The 20,737-nt window shown below is 50.2% G+C and overlaps 4 protein-coding genes across 14 annotated transcripts in view; 2 read left to right on the top strand and 2 right to left on the bottom strand.

Annotated features, from left to right (window-relative positions):
• Positions 1-1,708, top strand: part of LOC138823620 (dual specificity testis-specific protein kinase 2) — a 117,517-nt gene extending 115,809 nt beyond the window's left edge. For 3 of the 4 annotated variants that reach the window (XM_070017027.1, XM_070017030.1, XM_070017028.1), the window contains one exon: positions 55-1,708. In XM_070017027.1, coding sequence (XP_069873128.1) covers positions 55-773 — 719 coding nt within the window. In that variant the 3' untranslated portion in view covers positions 774-1,708. The remainder of the gene's footprint in view (positions 1-54) is intronic. The other variant, XM_070017029.1, reaches the window with a different exon arrangement.
• LOC138823623 (target of EGR1 protein 1) lies at positions 1,612-5,189 on the bottom strand. Of its 3 annotated transcripts, XM_070017037.1 has the most exons (9): positions 5,106-5,157; positions 4,914-4,985; positions 4,103-4,245; positions 3,975-4,015; positions 3,734-3,830; positions 3,453-3,611; positions 2,974-3,233; positions 2,634-2,793; positions 1,612-2,553 (listed from the first exon to the last, which is right to left on the bottom strand). In XM_070017037.1, exons 1-9 carry the CDS (start codon positions 5,155-5,157, stop codon positions 1,933-1,935), a joined length of 1,605 nt encoding a protein of 534 aa, XP_069873138.1. In that variant the 3' UTR covers positions 1,612-1,932. The 3 variants fall into 3 exon arrangements, with proteins under 3 accessions (XP_069873138.1, XP_069873139.1, XP_069873140.1); XM_070017038.1 differs by lacking the exon at positions 4,914-4,985 and having other exon boundaries at positions 5,106-5,189; XM_070017039.1 differs by lacking the exons at positions 4,914-4,985; positions 5,106-5,157 and having other exon boundaries at positions 3,453-3,624; positions 4,103-4,148.
• LOC138823622 (adenine DNA glycosylase-like) lies at positions 5,109-13,573 on the top strand. Of its 5 annotated transcripts, none has more exons than XM_070017031.1 (16): positions 5,109-5,188; positions 8,605-8,722; positions 9,487-9,671; positions 9,769-9,808; positions 9,910-9,983; positions 10,119-10,160; positions 10,242-10,313; positions 10,388-10,501; positions 10,586-10,683; positions 10,763-10,907; positions 10,986-11,049; positions 11,231-11,422; positions 11,523-11,665; positions 11,747-11,896; positions 12,483-12,521; positions 13,376-13,573. In XM_070017031.1, exons 1-16 carry the CDS (start codon positions 5,156-5,158, stop codon positions 13,508-13,510), a joined length of 1,644 nt encoding a protein of 547 aa, XP_069873132.1. In that variant the 5' UTR covers positions 5,109-5,155; the 3' UTR covers positions 13,511-13,573. The 5 variants fall into 5 exon arrangements, with proteins under 5 accessions (XP_069873132.1, XP_069873136.1, XP_069873134.1 ...); XM_070017035.1 differs by having other exon boundaries at positions 9,529-9,671; XM_070017033.1 differs by having other exon boundaries at positions 5,112-5,184.
• Positions 12,673-20,737, bottom strand: part of LOC138823624 (4-hydroxyphenylpyruvate dioxygenase-like protein) — a 54,764-nt gene continuing 46,699 nt past the window's right edge. Inside the window, exons 2-3 of one of the 2 annotated variants that reach the window (XM_070017041.1) lie at positions 20,252-20,479; positions 12,673-16,098 (exon numbers count right to left, since the gene is read on the bottom strand). In XM_070017041.1, the coding sequence (XP_069873142.1) occupies positions 14,348-15,463 (1,116 nt within the window). In that variant the 5' untranslated portion in view covers positions 15,464-16,098; positions 20,252-20,479 and the 3' untranslated portion in view covers positions 12,673-14,347. Of the gene's footprint in view, positions 16,099-19,895; positions 20,480-20,737 lie in introns of both variants that reach the window. The other variant, XM_070017040.1, reaches the window with a different exon arrangement.

The raw sequence follows: 20,737 nt of genomic DNA on the forward strand, positions 1-20,737 counted from the left end.
CTTTGTTTATTATGTCTAGTGAGAGTAACCCAGGCTTGACTCACTGTTATTCAGGACTCTTGGAGAAAGTTCCTGGGGGGAAGCGACTAAGCTCACTGGATGACAAGATTCCGTACAAGTCCCCACGTCCAAGACGTACTATTTGGCTGTCTCGAAGCCAGTCAGACATCTTCTCTCGTAAGCCCTCACGTACAGTGAGTGTTTTGGACCCCTACTACCGGCCACGAGATGGTGCTACACGCACTCCCAAAGTTAACCCTTTTAGTGCTCGCCAGGACCTCAAAGGTGGCAAGATCAAGCTCTTTGACCTACCCAGCAAGTCTGTCATCTCCCTGGTATTCGACCTGGATGCACCAGGCCCTGCAACAATGCCCCTGGCTGATTGGCAGGAGCCTCTGGCTCCACCTGCCCGCCGGTGGCGTTCTTTGCCTGGTTCACCTGAGTTCTTACGTCAAGAGGCTTGTCCATTTGCAGGCCGTGAAGAATCGCTATCTGATGGGCCCCCACCACGCCTCAGTAGTCATAAGTATAAAGTAAGAGAGATCCCACCATTCCGGGCATCTGTCCTTCCAGCTGCTGTAGCCCATGAGGCAATGGACTGCTCTAACCAAGAAGAAAATGGTTTTGGGCCCAAGCCCAAGGGGACCAGCTCAGGCCTTGGAAATGCCTCTGAGGAGATGGAGGTTGAAGAAGTAAGACCATGGGACTTGGTTGCAATCCCCTCCTCTGTCTCAAGCATAGGCCCACAAACCCAGGGAGAAAAGGATGGGTGAGGGAGGTTAGTCCCTGTCTACACTTTGGGGATGGATCTTCAGCTGAAGCCATAGGTGCACAGCCTTGACTTTTCTCCGGAGCCCACAGAGCAGGCAGGCTGCTTAGCTTTTGGGCTTCCAGGACCCAATGGCACATATGAGATGAAGCAGCAGTGAGAGAGGCATTCTAGTTAGGGCCAACCATTGGTACTAAGCCTCAGACATCTAGCAAGGAGCTCCAACTCCCACCTGTTTGTTTCTAGTGTACTTCCCCAGACAGGACCATTGGACTCCTAGTTCTAGGATGAGCTGGCAGGTGGCTATTACCCCAGTTCTTTCCTGCCCTAGGTCTCTTTTGCCCTTTCTTGGGGCATATAAGCTACTGGAAGGAACTCAAAGCTGACCAGGAGGCCCTAATAGGCATGGCTGTTTTTCAGACTTGAAGACTGGGGTGCTTCTTGCCAGTATGTCTAAGACACTTGAATAATTGCTGTTTGCACTTACTGCATGGTCAGACCACACCACTACATTTCTATGCAAGGGGGCGGGGCAAGGTAACATGGTGGTCATGGCTCTTAGCTAACCTATTCAAAGACCTTTTCCAGTTGATTAATCTATTTTCCTATTTATAAAGGAGTCTTAATGTTCTGCCTCATAAGACTTTCAGCCTTGTGGTTGGGAGTGGGGGCTGGTTTTGTAGGCCTTAGGGCCTGCTCTAAGTATTTTGTTAACAGGTGATACAACCAGTTGGTTAAACGGTTTATACTTGGACTGATTTTCTTCCCTTCCTGCTATAGCTGGAGCTTCGGGAACAATCTGTCCTTACAGAGCCGCAATAAGAAATAACCAAAGAATGAAGTTGGTCAAAATATTTTCATAACTTGTTTCTGTTGATTTTGGGGGGGTAAAAACCTTCCCAAGACACTTTCAGATTTGAAAATAAAGATGATATTGCAGGTGCTGGTCAGCCTTCTTACTTGAACTCTTATACCTCAGCCTCTGAGGTAAAGCAAAGGTCCAGGAACAATGCAGCAGGATCTCTGCCAAAGCTCCTTCACCCTGTCCCCCTTTATCCACTCTCAACTCTCTCAGTTGAAAGTATATTCGGAGACTAGAGAGACTCAACAACTCTGTTCTATTCTGTTTCTCTTCCTGGGGAGAGTGCCAGAGAGAAGCTGGGTCAGCTGTTGCCCCAAGCCAGCTTCATCTTCTGGTTGTGAGCTTTGGAGGAATGGGAGAACTGGCTTTTGGCCACTGTGAGAGGCACAGCTTTGCCACTCAGATACACTTTGTTGTGACATTCAGGTAGCCAGGGTCCAGAACTGCAGGACTGGAGTTCCTGGCTCACTCCCACAAAGGCCATCACATAACCTGTCATAAAGGCATCAAAACCAGCCCGGTGCAATCCATCCCCAGGCACTGGGTTAGGACTGACTTGACTTCCTGGCACTTCTGAGGTAGTCATGTCAGCTATTCCAGGCTGGGTTGTCTTAAACTCCATCCCCAAATCATTTTTATGATCTTGCTCACAGCCACACTGGTCCTTAGCTTCATCCTCGGCCACCTTTTGTTCAGTTTCCTCAGTCTTCACACCATCCCCACAGACCTGCTTAGTGGGAGGACCATCCTCAGTTTCTCCAGAGGTCTTTGTCCCAGGCTGGTTCATCAAAGCCCTCCTCCGTTTTTCTTTACGTCGTCGCCGTCGCCGCTTGTCCTCTGCCACAGCCTCATCGGTGTCAATGATAAGATCAATATTGTGGGAGCGAGGACACTGTGGTCCTAGAGGGCACCAGCCATAGGCCTAGAGGTAGGAAAGAGGCTTAGAAGGAGTTCCAAATGTCAAAGCCTCCCATCCCCCAGGAAATGGACAAGAGTTCTCACCGAGAATTTGTCACAGATGTTGGTGGGATGACGATGGTGGGTTACAGGGGACATGCAGCAGCGGTAGTCAATATGGGCCCTCATGCTAGAAGGATAGCTGCAGAACTCCAGGACAAGGTGAGGGCTGCCAGCTGCCCGCTGTTTCTCATTTTCCCGTTCACTGAAACAGCAGGAGGGTATTGTTCCATTAACATGTATGAGAGGCAGGAGTTTTGTCTGATTTGTTCATTGCACTGCTGAATCCTCAGCAACTAAAAACAATGCCTAGAACATGGTAAGCACTCCATAAATATTAAGTGAATGAAATTTGCTCATACAAGACCCTACCCCTTTCCCTCACCATTTCCGGAAGGCATATTCTAAGTAGGAGGCCACAAATCGGGCATGAAACTCTGCAGCATATTTGGTGTCATAAATGCCTGCTGGGAACATCTCACAGAGGTCAGCAGTGAACGTTCCCAGGCTTTCTGGCAGGTGGGCATAGAAGTTCTGGTACAGGAACACCAAGTCTATAAGACCATTATGCAGCACTACGGGCCGGCGGGCTCGAATCAGCTCCAGAAACAAGGTTCGCACTGACTGGCTCTGGCTCTCATCACCCTAGGTGGAAAGGGAGGAAGGGGTCAGTGGGAAGCAGAGAGTTCCTTCTATAGACTACTTCTCTCTAGTTCCCTCATCTGGAAAGTTCTTCCTCATACCCAACCTAGTGCTACATATAGTATGTCTTGTCTCCTCAGCCTTGTCCATGGTGATTCCCCACACTCACTAAGAAACAGGCTTCCAGCAGACAAAGAAAGGCTAGGGAACTTGGATACCTACCTTGTCATTGCCCTTATGGTAGGGGATGCCCTGGGCATACTGCCGATTAAAGTTGAAGCCATGCTGTACCAGGAACTGCACAGATTTTGGTTCTATAACATACTCCTCCGTGCACAGCAGAGTGAGATTGAACACCTGGACCAGGTAGGAATGTTCACCCTGAGAAAGAGGGCTATATCAAGACTTGAAATTAAAAAACCTTACACCCAGTGTTCCCTAGCACTTCAACCCTCCTGTGGATCTCTGCCACAGATCAGGGATGGGGATGAGATAGTTCATACCTTATCTGGCTGTTGCTTGAAGCAGGCGAGGCCCAGCGACAGCACAGAACGGGTCCTGGCAGCATGACACACAGCCTTATAACGTTCTTCAATGCACCTTAAAATTGGTTTTTGCAGTGGTTGTAGCTGATTTAACTTCATGAAGGACCCAAACCACACAGGACTGGAACATAGACCCACCCTCCAGGGCTGAGATCTATCCCTTCTGCTGGGGCTGGGACTAAAGAGAAGGCTTACTTACTGGTTCAGCAAACTCTTCCTGTCCCCTAGCCCACTCAGCTCCTATGAGTGGGTAAAGGTAGGGTTGTGATTGGCCCCCAGCACCAGTCCCTTCTCAACCACCTGCCCTCCCTGTTTCCCATGCCTCACCGTGTCAACAGCCACAAAGTTAGATGTCTTTATGGCCAGCAGGAGGGATGGCCACATCTCTTTGAAGTTATCATTTTGCACATCTACCACAGGAACTTGGACTACTATCTCCTCCTCAGATTTTATGCTTCTGTTGACACCACCTAGGCATAAGGAGGGTGGTGGATGTTCATGTTCTGGCAAGACCCCAAGGGAACAGACACCAAGCTAGGTTGCAGGGACCCCATTGGTAGCTTTTTCCCTTTACCTCAAGCTCTTTTTTCCTACCCTATGTGTTCTGCACATATATCTCAGAGTGGGCAGTGCCCTGAGTTTGGTCTTCCAATGACTTTAGTAAGACTTTGGGAAGAAGTTACTGTCTCAGAATCCCTATCAGTGGATAGGTAAGGTTGAAGGGAACATCTTTGATTTTTCCTTACCCCTTGCAGGAAATATTCTGCAGGGCTTGGAATTTAAAATCCTTGAGCGAGGATGGGTGGTGTAAGCCTTTAATCCCAGCACTCTGATAATAGGGCCTCGACTGTGAAGCCAGCCTAGGCTACAAAACCAATCATGTCTCAAAAGAAAAAAAGCAAAACAAAATCCATCCCCTAAGCATACGAGGCTGCATACTACAGTTCCCAGGAGCCCCCGACAGCTATAAGCGGCAGTTCCTGGTTTGCTTCAAAGCCTGATAAATGCCCTACACCAAAGCTATCAACGTGTCCTACTTCTAGTTCAAAAACTCCACCAGCTCGACAGATTCCCAACTACTAAAATTATGAGCTCCACTCAGACCACATCTCCCAGCATGCCCCTCCTCGGCCTTTACAAAGCTTCCACCCCTTCGGTCTTTGCAGGCAGGTGCATTGCATGCCGGGATCTGTAGTCTCCTCGTGGCTGCCTAAGAAGGAAAGGGCTAACTCGCGGCCGCTTCAGATCAGCCTCTAGAACTATGGTCCCGAGGCTTTTCCCTTACCGAGCCGCAGAAGCTTTTAGGGTGACCCCCAGGAAAGCCACTCACCATCGGAGGCCATTGGAGCTGGAGCTACGCCATCTTCACTGCCAGCAGCCATGACGGCACGCGTCCCTCACTGGATTCTGTGGGTACGCGGGACTTCCGTTTTGTTTCCAGTCGCGACAAGGCCTAGCAGGGATGGGGCGGGGTCTCTCCCGGGGGGCGGCCGAGGAGTCAGACTTCCGCTCAGACCTCCCGGGTCTGGTGCGGGAAGCAGGCCGGGCGCGCGCTGAGAGCCTATTGGCTGGTACGTCCGGCTCGAGCCAGGATTGGCCGAAGCCACGCCCCCTGGAGTGTCGGAAGTCGCGCGCGGGAGACAACCCTAGAGGTAATTTCTTTTCCTGCGCGCCCGGTGGAGGCGTGGGAGCCGTGGCTTTCTAGAGCGGAGCCCGCGAGTTGGGGTGGGCAGGGTAGTCCGCCCAAAAAGGGGGCTCTGCCTAAACCGGGTTTAAAGCATTCCTATCAGTTAGGTAACGAGAAGGGCCTGTCGAGAAAAGAACGGTGTTTTGGGCAGGGCAAGTAGCCAAAACGAATGCTTAGTGCCGTCCTGGAACTGAAAGAGTTTGGGGAGTGTTCCACAAGACCAGGCTGCAGAAGGGTAGCAGTCGACAATTAGAGGACCTTTTGAGATGATTTAAGCAAGTGATAACGTGACTTGAGTGAAGGCTCTGGTAGCAGGGATGGCTACTTGTGAAGCTATTACTGACCTAGAGGGTGTTTGGGCTTGATTCCTGCTACTGTAGGATAGATGACCCCACTGAAGACTCGTCCTTTTCTTGAGGGTTCTACCTGCCACACCCAATGCCCACCAATCCTTTCTCCTGGGATGTTCATTTCTTTCTAGTTTGTCTTCAACTTTACTTAGAGCTTTTCATCATTATCCAGAGTTTCTTTGGATTTTTCCCATCCTGAAAAAGGAATCAGTTCCTTTGACCCTTCCCTTATCCGGCTAAATTAATGTTCGTGTGCTTGCTTGCTTGGTATTGTTGCGGCAATGCAGAACAGCATCAAGACCTCTTTTTAGAGAGGATAAAGGAATTTATTGCCAGCGACCCAAACCAGGCTAGTGACAGAAGCTTGGATTCCCTAGTTGGGAGAGGGCCAGGGTTTTATACGAGCTGGTTACACACAAAATAGGCATTAATAAGATATACAAAAGTTCAGGTGGGCTGACATCAACTTCTGACCAATTGCTTTCTAGTTGTGTAGGAATCATGACATCCTGTCACTGTTGTTATTTAAAAATGCCTTGTGGGGGCCTCGCATGCAAGAGGCCCTGGGAGGCCCTAGGTTAGATTCCTCAGTACCCATAAGCAGAAAAAGCCGGAAGTGGCTCTGTCATTCACATGGTAGGTAGAGCACTAGCCTTGAGCTGAAGAACTGAGGGACGGTGCCCAGGCCCAGAGTTCAGGCCCCATGACTGGCAGAAAAAAACAAAACAACCTTGGGGCCTATTGATTCAGATAGCCCCAACTGTATGAAGCAAAGTGCCTTCACCAGAAAGGGTAACTTTGTCTACTTCAGTAGGAGGGCTTGAACTCAGCGCCTTTTGCTCTTTCTTGGCTCTTTCCCTCAAGACTGTGTGCTACCACTTGAGCCACACCTTCACATCTGACTTTTTTGGCTAAGTGCAGCTATGAGTCTCACTGGGCCAGTCAGCCCAGGATCCTCAGATCTCAGTCTCCTCAGTAGCTAGGATTGTAGGCGTGAACCACCAATGCCCAGCAGGTTAATTAATTTGACAAGTATTTGTTGTGTGCAGTTTATCTAACACTGACTTTGGGGACATAACAAACCTAGTTTTGTCCCCTTATGGGTTTTTTTCTGTGTGTGGGGGTATTTGCTTTTTGTTTTGTTTTTATAGACAAGGTAAACACACTGAATCATGAGTAAATGTAAAATTACAATTGGTTTAAGAGCATCAGTAGAGGGCTGGGAAGGTAGCTCAGTGGTAGAGTGCTTGCCTTGCATGCATGAGGCCCCTGGGTTCGATTCCTCAGCACCACATAAGCAAAAAAGAAAAAAACCAGAAGTGGCTCTGTGGCTCAAGTGGTAGAGTGCTAGCCTTGAGCTGAAGAGCTGAGAGACAGTGTCCAGGCCCAGAGTTCAGGCCCCAAGACCAGACCAAAAAAAAAAAAAAAAAGAGAGAGAGAGCATCAGTAGAGAACTATATGAGAGAATAAGACAGGAAGACTTGATTTTTAAGTCAGGAGCTGGAAATGATTAAATGTTAGGAAAAACTTAGAAAATCCTCTCCAGAAAAAATAGATGGTGCGAGGCCTCAAAGTAGACAACTTTGGAGCTTGAAGCAATTAAATTCTGACAAAAGTAGCTAGAGCATAGTGAGAAAGGACGAGGCATGTGGAGCCCTGACCCGTTGACCTTCAGAACACTATTTAGGGCTGGGAAGGTGACTCAGTGGTAGAGTACTTGCCTTGCATGCATGAGGCCCTGGGTTCGACTCCTCAGCACCACATAAGCAGAAAAAGCTGAAAGTGGTGCTATGGCTCAAGTGGTAGAGCCCTGGCCTTGAGCTGAAGAGCTGAGGGACAGTACCCAAGCCTAGAGTTCAAGCCCCACGACCAACAAAAACAAAACAAAAACTCTATTTAGAGGATTGGCTTTTACTTCAAGAGCAAGCGGTGTGACAGCCAAAGCCTTCCAGAAAGTACTTTATGGTGCTACCCACCCCATCTCCTATCTCCTGTCACTTACCTTCCCTCATTCCATTGTAACCACTGGCCTGCTGTTGTACTACTAACATGCCAGACCTTTCCAGTGACTTCTTACTTTCCACAGGTGTCCACAATTACTTGTTCTAACATTATAACAAGGTCCACCTTAGCCACATTCTTCTTTTTTTTTTTTTTTTGCCACTCCTTGGGCTTCAACTCAGAGTCTGGGCACTGTCCCTGAGCTTTTGCTCAAGGCTAGCACTCTACCACGTGAGCCACAGCACCACTTCCAGCTTTTTCTGTGTATGTGATACTGAGGAATTGAACCCAGGGCTTCATGCATGCTAGGCAAGCACTCTACTACTAAGCCACATTCCCAGCCCTCCTTCTCTAATTCTTGATTTCTCCTTTCAAATGAAGGCTTTGAACTAGATGATTGCTAAAGGCTTCTTCAGTATAACCACAGTACATGAGGTTGATTAGGAAAAACCTCTTACCCACCACCATGATCCCAGATACCCCAAAACTATTCTTATACACACTGTTTCCCAACAGAAGACTTTGGCTCTTGGCCTATCATCGTCCTGCCCTCTTATTCTGTATGTATCTGGGGCTATCAATACTATGGTCCCCTGAAACCATTTGCTCAACTGTGCTGGTCATACTTCACTGCCACAGCCAGCTAGGAGCAAAACCATGGGCACTATGAGAGTGACTGTGAAAACGTCATACTATATGAGTGATGTAGGACAAGAGGTGTCTGGGATTCTGCAGCACCCCAAGGTTCAGCTTCCTTGTGACTGACTACTTTGGCTGTGTATGTGTTCCAGGACATCATGAAGAAGCCCCGAGCAGCTGTGAGAAGTCACAGGAAGCAGGCAGCCTGTCTGGAGGGAAGGGAAAATCATGCTCTCAATAGCACCCAGGCCAAGCCTTCTGCCCCTGATGGTAAGGAACTTGTCCTAGCCAAAGTTGCAAGGAACTAGTTTTACCACAATAAAGGGCAGATTCAAGCTGGGAAAGGAGGCTGGTATGTACCAAAGTATTAGGAATCTAAGGGTCTAATTCTCTGTTACTACATGACTTTGAGAGAGTTGGCCTGGCTGCTTTCTTTCCAGTAACAAGGTAAAGTAGTCTGTATTTCTTCTTTCATGTGGCCTTTATGATGTCAAATGAGTTTATGAGATTGAAAGTGTTCATTTGTTTCTTTGGACGGATTTTTGTTTTTTTGTGTTGGTACTGGGCTTGCACTCACTCTCACCCTCTTGCTTGGTTCTTTTGCTCAAGACTGGCACTCTACCTCTTGATCCATACCTCTACTTTGGCTTTTTGCTGGTTAATTGGAGATAAGAGTCTCAGGTTTGTCTTCCTAGGGTGACTTTGAACTTTAATCCTCAGATCTCAGCTTCCTGAGTATATAGGATCACAGGCATACACTACTAGCACCCAGCTGTTTGTTTTTTTTTTTAACAAAGAAATATATACCGCTACATGGGTATATACTATATCTAGCTGAACCCGTTGGATATTCATTGTGGACCAGAAACAACAGAGCCAGCAGTATCGCTCTGAGAAAATTGAGGTTATACATATAACTAGAGACCCTAAGGTCTGATACCAGCTCCAAAGATTAAGCAAGGTGTTGGGGTGGGAAAGTCCTAAGGGCGAGCACACTGCCACGGGCTGTTGTTCCCTTGGTTCCTGGTACACAGCCTGTTCAGTGGTGATTCCTGAGTGCCCTGGGGCTTCTACAGGCCTGATCAAGCAGAATGAAGTGTTGCGGGCCTCTGTCTGCCCATACCATCTATTCAGAGACACAGCTGAAGTCACAGTCTTTCGGAATAGCCTGTTGAGCTGGTATGATCGAGAGAAGCGGGACCTACCCTGGAGAAGATGGGTAAGCAGGCAAGGATAAGGGTAAGCAGGGACAGAGGAGCAGAAAGCTGACACCCAGCCCCTTTCACACTAATTCCCAACCTGGGTTGCATTGACAGGCAGAAGATGAGGTTGACTTGGACAGGAGAGCATATGCTGGTCAGTATCTCTTGAGAACAGGGTTGCCTGGAAATCCTTTGGGCTGGGGGCTAGGAGCTAGGCAGGTTAGTAGTGCCCTTACGCCTGCCCCTCTTCCCTAGTGTGGGTGTCAGAGGTTATGTTGCAGCAGACCCAGGTTGCCACAGTGATCAACTACTATACCCGATGGATGCAGGTGATGCCAGGGGAGGGAGGGGAGAGTTGGGTCAGACCCCACATGAGCCTGTATTTGGGGGTTGGATATAGAAAGTGCTTCTTCCATTACCCTCACCCTTGACCTCATCTCTTTATGTCTGCCTTGGGGCTGTAGAAGTGGCCAACACTGCAGGACCTGGCAAGTGCTTCCCTGGAGGTGAGAGCCACCCTTGGGTACAGGAAGTGGGGGCAACTGAGAAACAGACCACTGATCCTTTGGCTCTAACCTCACCTACAGGAGGTGAACCAGCTTTGGGCAGGCCTGGGTTACTATTCCCGAGGCCGGAGGCTACAGGAGGGAGCGCGGAAGGTAAAGGGGTGATGGAGAAGGGAAGGGGTAGGAACTCTGGCATGTCTCACCTTGAACCTTCCTACCTCATTCAGGTGGTTGAGGAGCTAGGGGGCCATGTGCCACGTACAGCAGAGACCCTGCAGAAGCTTCTGCCTGGTGTGGGCCGGTACACAGCTGGCGCCATTGCTTCCATTGCCTTTGGTCAGGTGAGCCCATCGTCCACCTGTACTTTGTGTGTGCCCACCCTGCTTCCTCGAGCCCAGACTGACTCTTGGGTTCCTCTGTGCCAGGCAACCGGTGTGGTGGACGGGAATGTAATACGGGTGTTGTGCCGTGTCCGAGCCATTGGTGCTGATTCCAGCAGCACCTTTGTCTCTCAGCAGCTCTGGTAGGATACTGGGATATCAGGAAATTGGGGGGAGTATCTTCAAAGAGTCTTTGGCTTATCCTGGTGTCCTTTCTTTTAGGAGCCTAGTCCAGCAGTTGGTGGACCCTGCCCGGCCAGGGGACTTCAACCAAGCAGCCATGGAGCTAGGTGCCACAGTGTGTACCCCACAGCGCCCTCTCTGCAGCCAGTGTCCAATACAGGACCTGTGCTGGGCACGCCAGAAGGTGAGCTTCTCGGAAAGGGCAGTCAGAGGCCCTAGTGAGTGACCTGCGCCCCATGCCACACTGCCTTGTGCCTCTCAGGTGGAGCAGGAACAGCTCTCAGTTTCACAAAGCCTGCCAGGCAGTCCTGATGTAGAAGAGTGTGGTGAGTGTCAGCTCTAACCTTAACCCCAGCTCTCCCAGCCCTGTCAGGTTGCTGTCTATAGAAGCCTCATTCTGGTTCTTCCTCTAACCCGAGTAAGATTCTGCACAACTGGACCAACCCTGCTCTCTAGACTTGGCATCTAAGCCCTGATCTCAGCAGGATTGGCGATGTCTGTTTCCAGCTCCCAACCCTGGACAGTGCCAGCTGTGCCCACCTCCCTCAGAACCCTGGGACCCCACCATGGGAGTGACCAACTTTCCTCGAAAGGCCACCCGCAAGCCTCCCAGGGAGGAATGTTCTGCCATCTGTGTTTTGGAGCAGCCCAGAGCCCAAGGGGGAGCCTGCTTTCTGCTGGTGCAGAGGCCCAACTCAGGTACCTGAATACTGGGAGTAGATGGCAGTGGCTGGAACATCAGGGAGGAACGGAGTCAGCAGCTGAGGCCTAACCCACACTTGGCTGCCCTGGTTCTCAGGTCTGCTGGCAGGACTGTGGGAATTTCCTTCTATAACCTTGAATCCCTCTGAGCAACATCAGCGCAAGGCCAAGGCCCTGCTACAGGAACTGAAGAGTTGGGTTGGGCCACTCCCAGCCACCTCCCTTCGGCGCCTTGGGGAGGTAAGCGAGCCGTGGAGTGGTCTGGAATGAGGCTTTTGTGACCTCCACAAGCCCTTTTCAGCCCCCTGTCCCTCCCCTCAGGTGATCCACACCTTTTCTCACATCAAGCTGACCTATCTTGTATATGGTGTGACTCTGGAAGGGCAGACCCCAAAGACTCTACCACCTGGTGCTCGCTGGCTGACTCGAGAAGAATTTCATACTGCAGCTGTTTCCACTGCTATGAAAAAGGCACTATCTTTGTTATCTTCATTGTCCTTTTCCGTATTTTTTACTTGCTCTATATCAACGTATTACTTATAAACAGAAAGAAAAAGAAAAGCACACATTCTAAACAAAAGTGCTGAGGCTGAATACAGGTTGAGGGCAGAGAAGGAAGGTGTGTGTGTGTGTGTGTGTGTGTGTGTGTGTGTGTGTGTGTGTGTGTGTGTGTGTGTGTGTGTGTGTGTGTGTGTGTGTGTGTGTGTGTGTGTGTGTGTGTGTGTGTGTGTGTGTGTGTGTGTGTGTGTCTTTTGAGAGATGTGTATGTATGTAGAGAAGGAAGGGTGTGTGTGTGTGTCAGTGTGTGTGTGTGTGTGTGTGTGTCAGTCTTTTGAGAGATATGTGTGTGTGTGTAGAAGGAAGGGTGTGTTTCAGTCTTTTGAGAGATGTCGTGTGTGTGTGTGTGTGTGTGTGTCAGTCTTTTGAGAGATGTGTGTGTGTGTGTCACTTTTGAGAGATGTCACCCGTGTGTGTGTGTGTGTGTGTGTGTGTGTGTGTGTGTGTCAGTCTTTTGAGAGATGTCACCCTGTTCCTGTTGTCCTCTGTTCTTGACTAGGTGTTCCAAATGTATGAAGACCAGCCAGGGAGCTGCAAGGTGAGTTTCCTGACCCTCACTCGGACATCTCTTCCCACTCTTGAATCCATTATTTTTAGTCATTGACACATGGGTGGATATTCTGTATTCCCAAGAACAGTTTTTGGTCTGTGTGCAGGGGGACAAGAACAAGTTGGTGAAGGCAGTAGTGTCACAGGTATAGGCACTGTTTATGGTAGGTTTTACAGGACATGAGGTGGGGAGCTGTCAGTTCTATCTGGAAGGCAAAGATCAAGAAAGGCTGCTTGAGGGGCTGGGAAGGTGGCTCAGCGGTAGAGTGCTTACCTCACATGCATGAGGCCCTGGGTTTGGTTCCTCAACACCACATAAACAGAAAAGGCCAGAAGTGGCGCTGTGGCTCAAGTGGTAGAGTGCTAGCCTTGAGCTGAAGAGCTCAGGGACAGCACCCAGGCCCAGAGTTCAAGCCCCATGACTGACAAAAAAAAAAAAGGCTGCTTGTGAAAAGTTGCTAATCTGGGTCCTAGAAATGAGTAGTTTTCTCCTGGTTTGGGAACCGAGTCAAGCAGTAAGGATGCTCTTTCCTGAACCACAAGTAGGTGAAATACAAGGTAGTCTACAGTACTGAAAGAATTGGGCGAGGTCAGCAGAGCCTGCTCAGGTCGGCCAGGCCAAGAAAACATCGTAGGCGGAGAAGTCAGATTTTCATCTTAGGAAGATTTTCTCTGGCTGCTTTTGAAGAGTTGGCAGAAAGAGCAACAGATACTTGGAGACAGGTGGAAAGCTCTGTAACATTCCAGGCTAGTAGCTGATTGGGATCAATTGAGTGGGAAGGGACAAGGGGGAGATTCCCTATGTCGTCTCCTCAGTACCTGTCACTGTTGACTTTTGCACAGGGTTCTAAAAGGTCCCAGCCATCCAGCCAAAAAATGTCCAGCCGGAAAAAAACTAATCGGGGCCAGCAAGTCCTGGAAAAATATTTTCAACCTCATGTCCCTACTGATTCACAAAGCCTTAACAGTGCAGCCTAATTATGCTAGAAGCCTTTACCTGAAAACCCTGTGGTTTAATAAAGAACTTATTTTTGTAGTGAATCAGTTTTCTACAACTTAAATCTCCCTAGTCCCTTTACTCTCCCAACTCCTGGAGATCCAGAAAATGAAGACCTGCTCAGTCCTGACTTTCACTGCCTGAGCTCCCAGACTCCAGGGCAGATGGTCTCCAAGGGGTGTTCTATCTAGAATAATCCATTCACTTTTTCTCCTGAGGGAGTGAAGGCGAGGCAACTGCCAGGAACACCTGCTAGTGGTTTACAACCAGCCCTCTCATTCTGGGTATCAAGTCAACTCTGATTGGAGCAGGGGGATCACACTAGAGCTCTCTGACCAGTCTGTTCTCACCTGGAGCTGTTGTTTACTGGGGAGAAGAGAAGCGCAGAGGATTTGTCTTAAATTCCTAACTCAAACACTGAATCATTTATTTAGGGATAATCTCATCTTATAAAGTGAAAAATACATAAGGCAAAGGATTATTCATCATAAAATTGGGGAGGATGGGAATCCACTCAGAAACACAAAGGCTCCAAAAAGAACAAGCTATGCTGTGACCTAATTGTGTCAGTCTTTTATCTTTCATATATATTTGATATTAAGCTGCAAAAAGGTATGGCTTTGCCTTTTAAAGTCTCACCCACCCAGGTAAGAACCGTAGCTGCTGGGTGGAACTGTTGACATAGAGGCCACACCTGGTGCCAAAGGCAAAGGCTTTTAGTAGCTGGGTGGTGTTCCCGTAGGTGAGTCTCAGTTCCTGCAGGCTGTGTGGGATCCTAGAGCACCAAGACAAGATGGCTGGCCTAACTCCAGCCAGCTTCAGGCTTTCTGCGCTCTAGTAGCTTCCTCTTGCACGGACTGCCATAATGCTCGGATGTTGTCCTGGCCAAAGCCTGTGGCCCCCTGTCTTTGAATCAGCTCTAGGAAGAAGGTATCCTCATTAAAGAGGGACTTGGTAAAGACTTGAAGCAGGAACTTGTCTTTATCGCCATCTAGCAGGATTCCTTGCCGGGCCAGAAGGCTAGGCTTGTGCCCTGCAGCTAGGATCTGCCCCTCTTTGCCGGGCTGTTGGTAGTATGCCGCTGGAGGTGTCAGAAGTCGGCCGCCGGCCCCCGCTATCTTCTCAGTCGCCTCTAAGATGTTGGGCGTGTACAGCCCTACGTGCTGCAGCCCTGGTCCCCTGTGCCTGACAAGAAATTGCTCCACCTGGTCCTGCTTGCTGGTGGCTCTGGACAGTGACTCGGCTAACACGAGGGTGGGAACCATGCTGCCCGGCGCAGTCTGCAGGGCAGTGAGTCGCAGCCCACCGCGCCCGGACCCTGCTGCCACCTCTAAACCCAGGTCCGGATCCTCACCTGGGCTCAGTGGCAAGTGGCGAAAGCCTAGGCAGTCGTGGAACCAACGCCTGAGTGTAGGGGAGCTGCCAGAGGTGCAAGCCAAGGTCAAGTGGTCCACGTGGCTGACCCAGCCCAGTCCCGGCGCCGGGGACACCGATGTGAAGCCGGGTAAGAAGGGCCCGCGATAGCCGGCGCGGTCTAGCAACGTCAGGCTGAGGTTGCCCGCCGGCGAGCTGACCACGGTGTAGACAGCCCCGCCCCGCGCATCCCGCACGCTCACCGGGGGCACAGGCACGCGGCACCCCCGAGCAGCCAGCTCCCGGGCAGCAGCGGCCGCATCGTCCACGTCGAAGCACAGGTTCGTGGCGCTGGGCACTGAGTGACTCGGGTCCAGGCCATAGAGTGGCTCCCCGGGTCCTGCGCCCTCGTTTACCAAAAAGACCGCATCTCCGCTGCGTAAGGCCAGCTGCCGCCAGCCGCCCGCCTCCCGCGCCGCCAGGGGCTGGAAGCCGAAGAGGTGCTGCAGATCTCGGGCCAGGGGCTGGCCGGCTGGCACGTGGAAGGCGATATGGCACAGACGGCGGGCGTGCACAGCCATGGCGGGCCGGGCCGGGCCGGGCCGAACGGCCACCCGGACCTGGGCTCCGGGGACCGCCCACTGGTTAGAAACTCCAAGTCCTTTTAGATCCGCTGATGGGTGGAAGCCTGTGGGGGCAGTTCTGTGTAGCCCCGGGAGAGGGTCACAGACCAAGTCCCGGAGGGAGCGATTCTCCTTACAGCGCCACGATCACCTGGACCAGGCTCAGGACTAGCCGCTCCACCCGGGGAGCAGAGAGCAGAGTGAGCCGAGCACGCGGAGCTGGGATGGGCGTGGCCACATGGGGCGTGGTCGCGTGGGGGCGGGGCCTCAAGTAGGTGGTCCGACCCGACACGCCTCCCACGCCTCCGACCTTGTAGTCAAGGGTACAGCCTGGGACCCGGCTGCTCTCTCCCAGGGCCTCTGGTCGGGTCACGCCCGGTCACAGAGCTACTCTTCCGGCGCCCGGGAAATCACAATAGCCACCTTCACTCGGTGCCAGGCTCACTCTTCTCAGACCTCAGAGCGAAGGATTCAGTCCGGGTTGGGGGAGGAGCTCCAACTCCCCCTCCACAGAAGGGAATTTCTTAGCAGTCTCGGTTTTTTCTTTGGAAACCAACTGTTTGCCTTTGAGTATTGGTAAGGTTTTTCTTTGCCTTTTTTAAAAAAAGAAATATTAAGATGTTTTAAGTTCTAGGCTTTTCCCCTGCACCCCTAAAGAGGTCCAGGGAAATATTGAGAATACAGAAAACAAGATTCTCATTTTTACTTCTCAAAATCTTTTGCTCCTTTGTCGCAAGACTTGGAGAGAATTTTTTTTTTAAGTTGATATTTTGTTGCTGTTGTTCCTTAAAGGAACAGGGAAGAGCATGCCACCCTAACAGGACTAGAGATCAGGCCCTTATTACCTTTTTTTTTTGTCAGTCATGGGACTTGAACTCAGGGCTCAGGCACTGTCCCTGAGCATTTTTGCTCAAGGCTAGCACTCTACCACTTTGATCTACAGTGCCACTTATGGTTTTCTAGTAGTTGATTGGAGATAAGTCTCATGGACTTTGCCGCTCAGACAGGCTTTGAACCATGATCTTCAGATCTCAACCAGCTAGGATTATAGGCATGGGCCACCAGCACCCAACAACTTTCTCTTTAAAGCCTGCTGCCTTCACATGTGCCAGAGGAGCTTTGGAGAGGTGTTTGTAGCCTTGAGACCCAAGATTTGTGTGAAGTCACAGGAGTAAGGAAATTAGAAGTCTTTTGAAACTTTAGCTAGTGATCCTTGAAGGGTTTAGGGAAGGGCATTCAAGGATAGAATGGAGTTGAGCACGTCCCAACACTTCGAAACAGAAATAGGTCCAGGCAAGCTTGGGCTACATAGTGGGTTCCAGTTTAGCCAAACTACATAGTGAAACCCTGTCTCAAAAAAAACAAAACAAGGGGCTGGGAAGGTGGCTCAGTGGTAGAGCGCTTGCCTTGCATGCATGAGACCCTGGGTTCGATTCCTCAGTACCACATAAGCAAAAAGAAAAAAAAGCCGGAAGTGGCACTGTGGCTCAAGTGGTAGAGTGCTAGCCTTGAGCTGAAGAGCTGAGGGACAGAGTCCAGGCCCAGAGTTCAGGTCCCACAACCAGCAACAAAACAAAACAAACAAGGGCCGGGGTATATCTTAGTGGTACAGCTTTGCCCAGCTTTGTTTCTCTCCTGAGTACCAAAATAAGAGAGAAAGAAGGGAGGGAGGGAAAAGAGGGAAGCAAGAAAAGGAGGGAGGGAAGGAGGAAGAAAGAAAAAGAAAAGAGAAAGGGTGGGGAGAGGAGAGAGGCTGGGTACCAGTGGCTCGTGCCAGTGGCTCAGGCCTGTAATCCTAGCTACTCAGGAAGCTGAGATCTGAGTATCCTGGTTCAAAGCCAGCCTGGGCAGGAAAAGTCTGTGAGATTCTTATCTCCAAATAACAACCAGGAAACCAGAAGTGGCCCTGTAACTCAAGTGGTAGAGCGCTAGCCTTGAGCTGAAGAGCTGAGGGAGAGTGCTCAGGCCCAGAGTTCAAGCCCCATGATGAAGGAAGGAAAAAAGGAAGGAAGGAGGGAGGGAGGGAGGAAGGAAGGAAGGAAGGAAGGAAGGAAGCAAGCCAGCTCAGGGCCCGTGCCCAGGCCCTGAGTTTAAGCCCCAAGACCAGAGCATGTGTGTGTGCACGTGAACACACACACACACACACGGCAACTAAAGCTCACCTCTTGTCCCCATGTGTTTTAGAATACCAAGTGAGCTACACAGAAACATATCCTAAGGGATGGGGTTTGCTAGCAGTATGTATTTCTCCAGCTCTGAAAGAAAAGCAGCTGATAACTTCCATTAACTGCCTGGGGAACAGGAAATATTTCTCTACTTTAACCTTGCTTAAAATTTCACCTTGGGAGACTTTGTGATTCACCTTGGGAGACTTTTTGTGATACACCTTGAAATGCTTTTCATGTATGGATCTCAGGAACCTGTAATTTTGTGCGGAAACTGGGAAGCTGAGCAGCCTCATGGGAAGATGGGGGCCTCTAGCTTGTCACTGTCTAGTCTTTCATTGGCCCTACAGTCACCTAAGGTCTCAGCACAATATTGGGTTCATGGTCATCCTGTTCACCAAAATGCATCCTGGGAATGCAGCTGAGCTGGGATAATACACTTCTACATTGATAGGTGAGAGGACTGGACAGGAGCTAGGACACAGTCCCCCTGAGGCAGTCCCTACACTTTCCATAGTGGCTGAGATTACAGGAGGTCTTATGGGGATGACGATAAGAAGGAAGGAAAAGAGGCTAACTCTATCAGGACAGTTTGCTGTGAGTTAAGGCTTTTTTGGGGTCATTACTAAGCAGTTTCTTGACTAGGCTGCTTGGCCTTTGACCCATGCCAGTGTAGTCCCTTCCACCATTTCTCTAGCATGTCTGCACAATGTCCTCTGTGTGGTGCCATTGACATGGTACAAGGATTGTGTAAAGAGAGCACTGGCCATAGCCACAGCTACCACTTATTGAATACGTACTCAATGTCACATCACAATAATTCTATGAAGTAGATATTAATATTACTACCATCTTTGCCCATGAGAAATTAAGGCTTAGAGAAGTTAAGCAACATGCCCAAAGTGATGCTATTGAGTATCAGAATTAGATTTTAGACCCAAGTCTGTCTGGCTTTAGAACCTGTGTTGTCACATTCACTCATCTGCAGCAACAAATCAGCCCTCCTGATCATAACCCTGAACACCCAGTCAGGCCTCTTTTTCTAAGACCTCCCCCAATGGCAGCCTTTTCTATCTGAAACTATAGAGCAAGCTGCCTGTCAAAGGTACACTTGCTGGGCGCTGGTGGCTCATGCCTGTAATCCTAGCTACTCAGGAGGCTGAGATTTGAGGATCACAGTTCAAAGCCAGCCCAGGCAGCAGGAAAGTCCAAGAAACTCTCATCTCCAATAAACCATCAGAAAATCAGAAGTGGTGCTGTGGCTCAAGTAGTAGAGCGCTAGCCTTGAGCTGAAGAGCTCAGGGACAGCGCCCAGGCCCAGAGTTAAACCCGATGCTTTGGATGATGATACACATCACAAATACCAAGCCAATGCTCAGTTGCTCCTCTGAAAGTTTGGCTCACACTGAGCTTTTACTTATTCCCTATGCCCCATTTTCTTCCTTTCATTCTTTTCTTTCTTGTCTCCCTGCTTGCAGCTTAACTGCTTTGCTAGTTGCTTCCAGGTTCCAATTTCTGAGCCTGCCCCTTTTCATATAATGTAAACTGCCTGTAATCCTATTTACCCAGGAGGCTTATAGCTGAGGACTACCATTTGAAACCGGCTCAATCAGGAAAGTCTGTGATTTCTCCAATTAACTACCATGCAGTGTTAGCCTTAAGTGAAAAAAGTCGTGGCAGTTTCCAGGCCCTGAGTTTAAGCTCTAATACTGGCACAAAAGAATAGAAATAAAAATTCCCTGTTTCCTCACCTTATCTATCCTGCTTCATTTCTTCCTCACCAAAAGGGAAGTCACCAATTACTAGCCCCTAGACTGTCCTGAATCTCAGTTGTAACTACTACACATACTATGGAGTCCAAGACCGGTATGAAACCTGTTTCAACCTACCTCTGACCTGGCTATCCATGGGGCCATCTAGTGGATTAAGAGCAAAACAGTACCACAAAAAGGGCTGTGGTAAGAACACATAGTAGGGCTGGCTACTCCCTGGGCATTGGAAAGGCACTGAGAGTGCTCTGATTGTGGTAGTTTTTGAGGAAGTGCCCTGGGAATAGGCTTCTGTGAAGGCTGGGGGGGAGAGTGGGCTACTTTGACCCTTCACATTCAGATACACAATAGAAACAAGGTCACTAGCCCTTCACTTCCTATCTGTTGGAGGAGGAGGTTTGAAGATTTGGAAACACAAGGGTGATTTTGGGTGAGGCATGGGATCCAGTACTTAACCTTGACTCAGGACTCAGATTGGCTGGCTCTTGTGTGCTGGTCCAAGGGGCTTGAACCCAGGGCCTGGTCTGTCCTGAGCTTTTCCAGCTCAAGAATAATGCTCTACCACTTGAACCACAGCACCACTTCTGGCTATTTGGTGACTGTAAGAGTCTCATGAACTTTCCTGCCCGGCTGGTTTCGAACGGCAATCCTCAGATCTCGGCCTCCTGAGTAGCTTAGTAGCTAGGATTATAGGTGTGTGCCACCAGCGCCTGGCTTCAGATTGGCCTTTTAACGGTTGAATATAGAGCTGGCTGTGGACGAGTCTTCCCCAGGGCCAGATCCCATCTCCCACGGCTTTGACCATGACCCACGTAGGACACATGCTTTCCTCAGTCAGGCCCCCGAAGAACTTTTTCAAGATGGGTCCTTCCAGCATGGCAACAATTGTCCTTCTTGTGGGGGACTCAGTGTGCAAGTACGGATCCAGGCAGCAGCAGACCCGGAGGCCGCCACGGGAGGGCGCGCGAGGCAGGCGATGGTGGCGCTGCTGTGGGCTCCAGCCGCTCCTGCATTCGCGGTGGCAGACGGGCCCGCAGAACCTGTGGAGAACCGAGAGGCTCCAGTCATGCAGCCACAACCCTGCCGCAGCTGTCTGCCTAGCTGGCGGCTAGCAGAGGCGCGCTCCGATTGCTTCCAAATCCTACACCCCTCTTAGTAAGTCTCCCACAGGCCGCACCGGCGGAACCCTTCTGCCGTACCTCACTCGTTTCTGGCCCCTCCCACTCGCCTCTGCTTCTCAGCAACGGGACCCCGGAAGCTCGCCCTTTCCGTACCCGCCCCTCACTGTTTTTGGCCCG

Source organism: Dipodomys merriami, unplaced genomic scaffold, assembly GCF_024711535.1.
Source record: "Dipodomys merriami isolate MVZ:Mamm:240054 unplaced genomic scaffold, mDipMer1.0.p SCAF_121, whole genome shotgun sequence".
Lineage (NCBI taxonomy): Eukaryota > Metazoa > Chordata > Mammalia > Rodentia > Heteromyidae > Dipodomys > Dipodomys merriami.

Bases quoted from the DNA above. Each gene is read 5' to 3' on its own strand.
- LOC138823622 (XM_070017031.1), top strand. From the start codon at position 5,156: ATGACGGCACGCGTCCCTCACTGGATTCTGTGG. The intron at 9,809-9,909 runs GTCAGTATCTCT...CCTCTTCCCTAG, and splicing joins GGACAGGAGAGCATATGCTG to TGTGGGTGTCAGAGGTTATG. The intron at 12,522-13,375 runs GTGAGTTTCCTG...ACTTTTGCACAG, and splicing joins ACCAGCCAGGGAGCTGCAAG to GGTTCTAAAAGGTCCCAGCC.
- LOC138823623 (XM_070017037.1), bottom strand. From the start codon at position 5,157: ATGGCTGCTGGCAGTGAAGATGGCGTAGCTCCAGCTCCAATGGCCTCC. The intron at 4,246-4,913 runs GTAAAGGCCGAG...CCTTATGCCTAG, and splicing joins ACCGAAGGGGTGGAAGCTTT to GTGGTGTCAACAGAAGCATA. The intron at 3,234-3,452 runs GTAGGTATCCAA...CTTTCCACCTAG, and splicing joins ACCATAAGGGCAATGACAAG to GGTGATGAGAGCCAGAGCCA.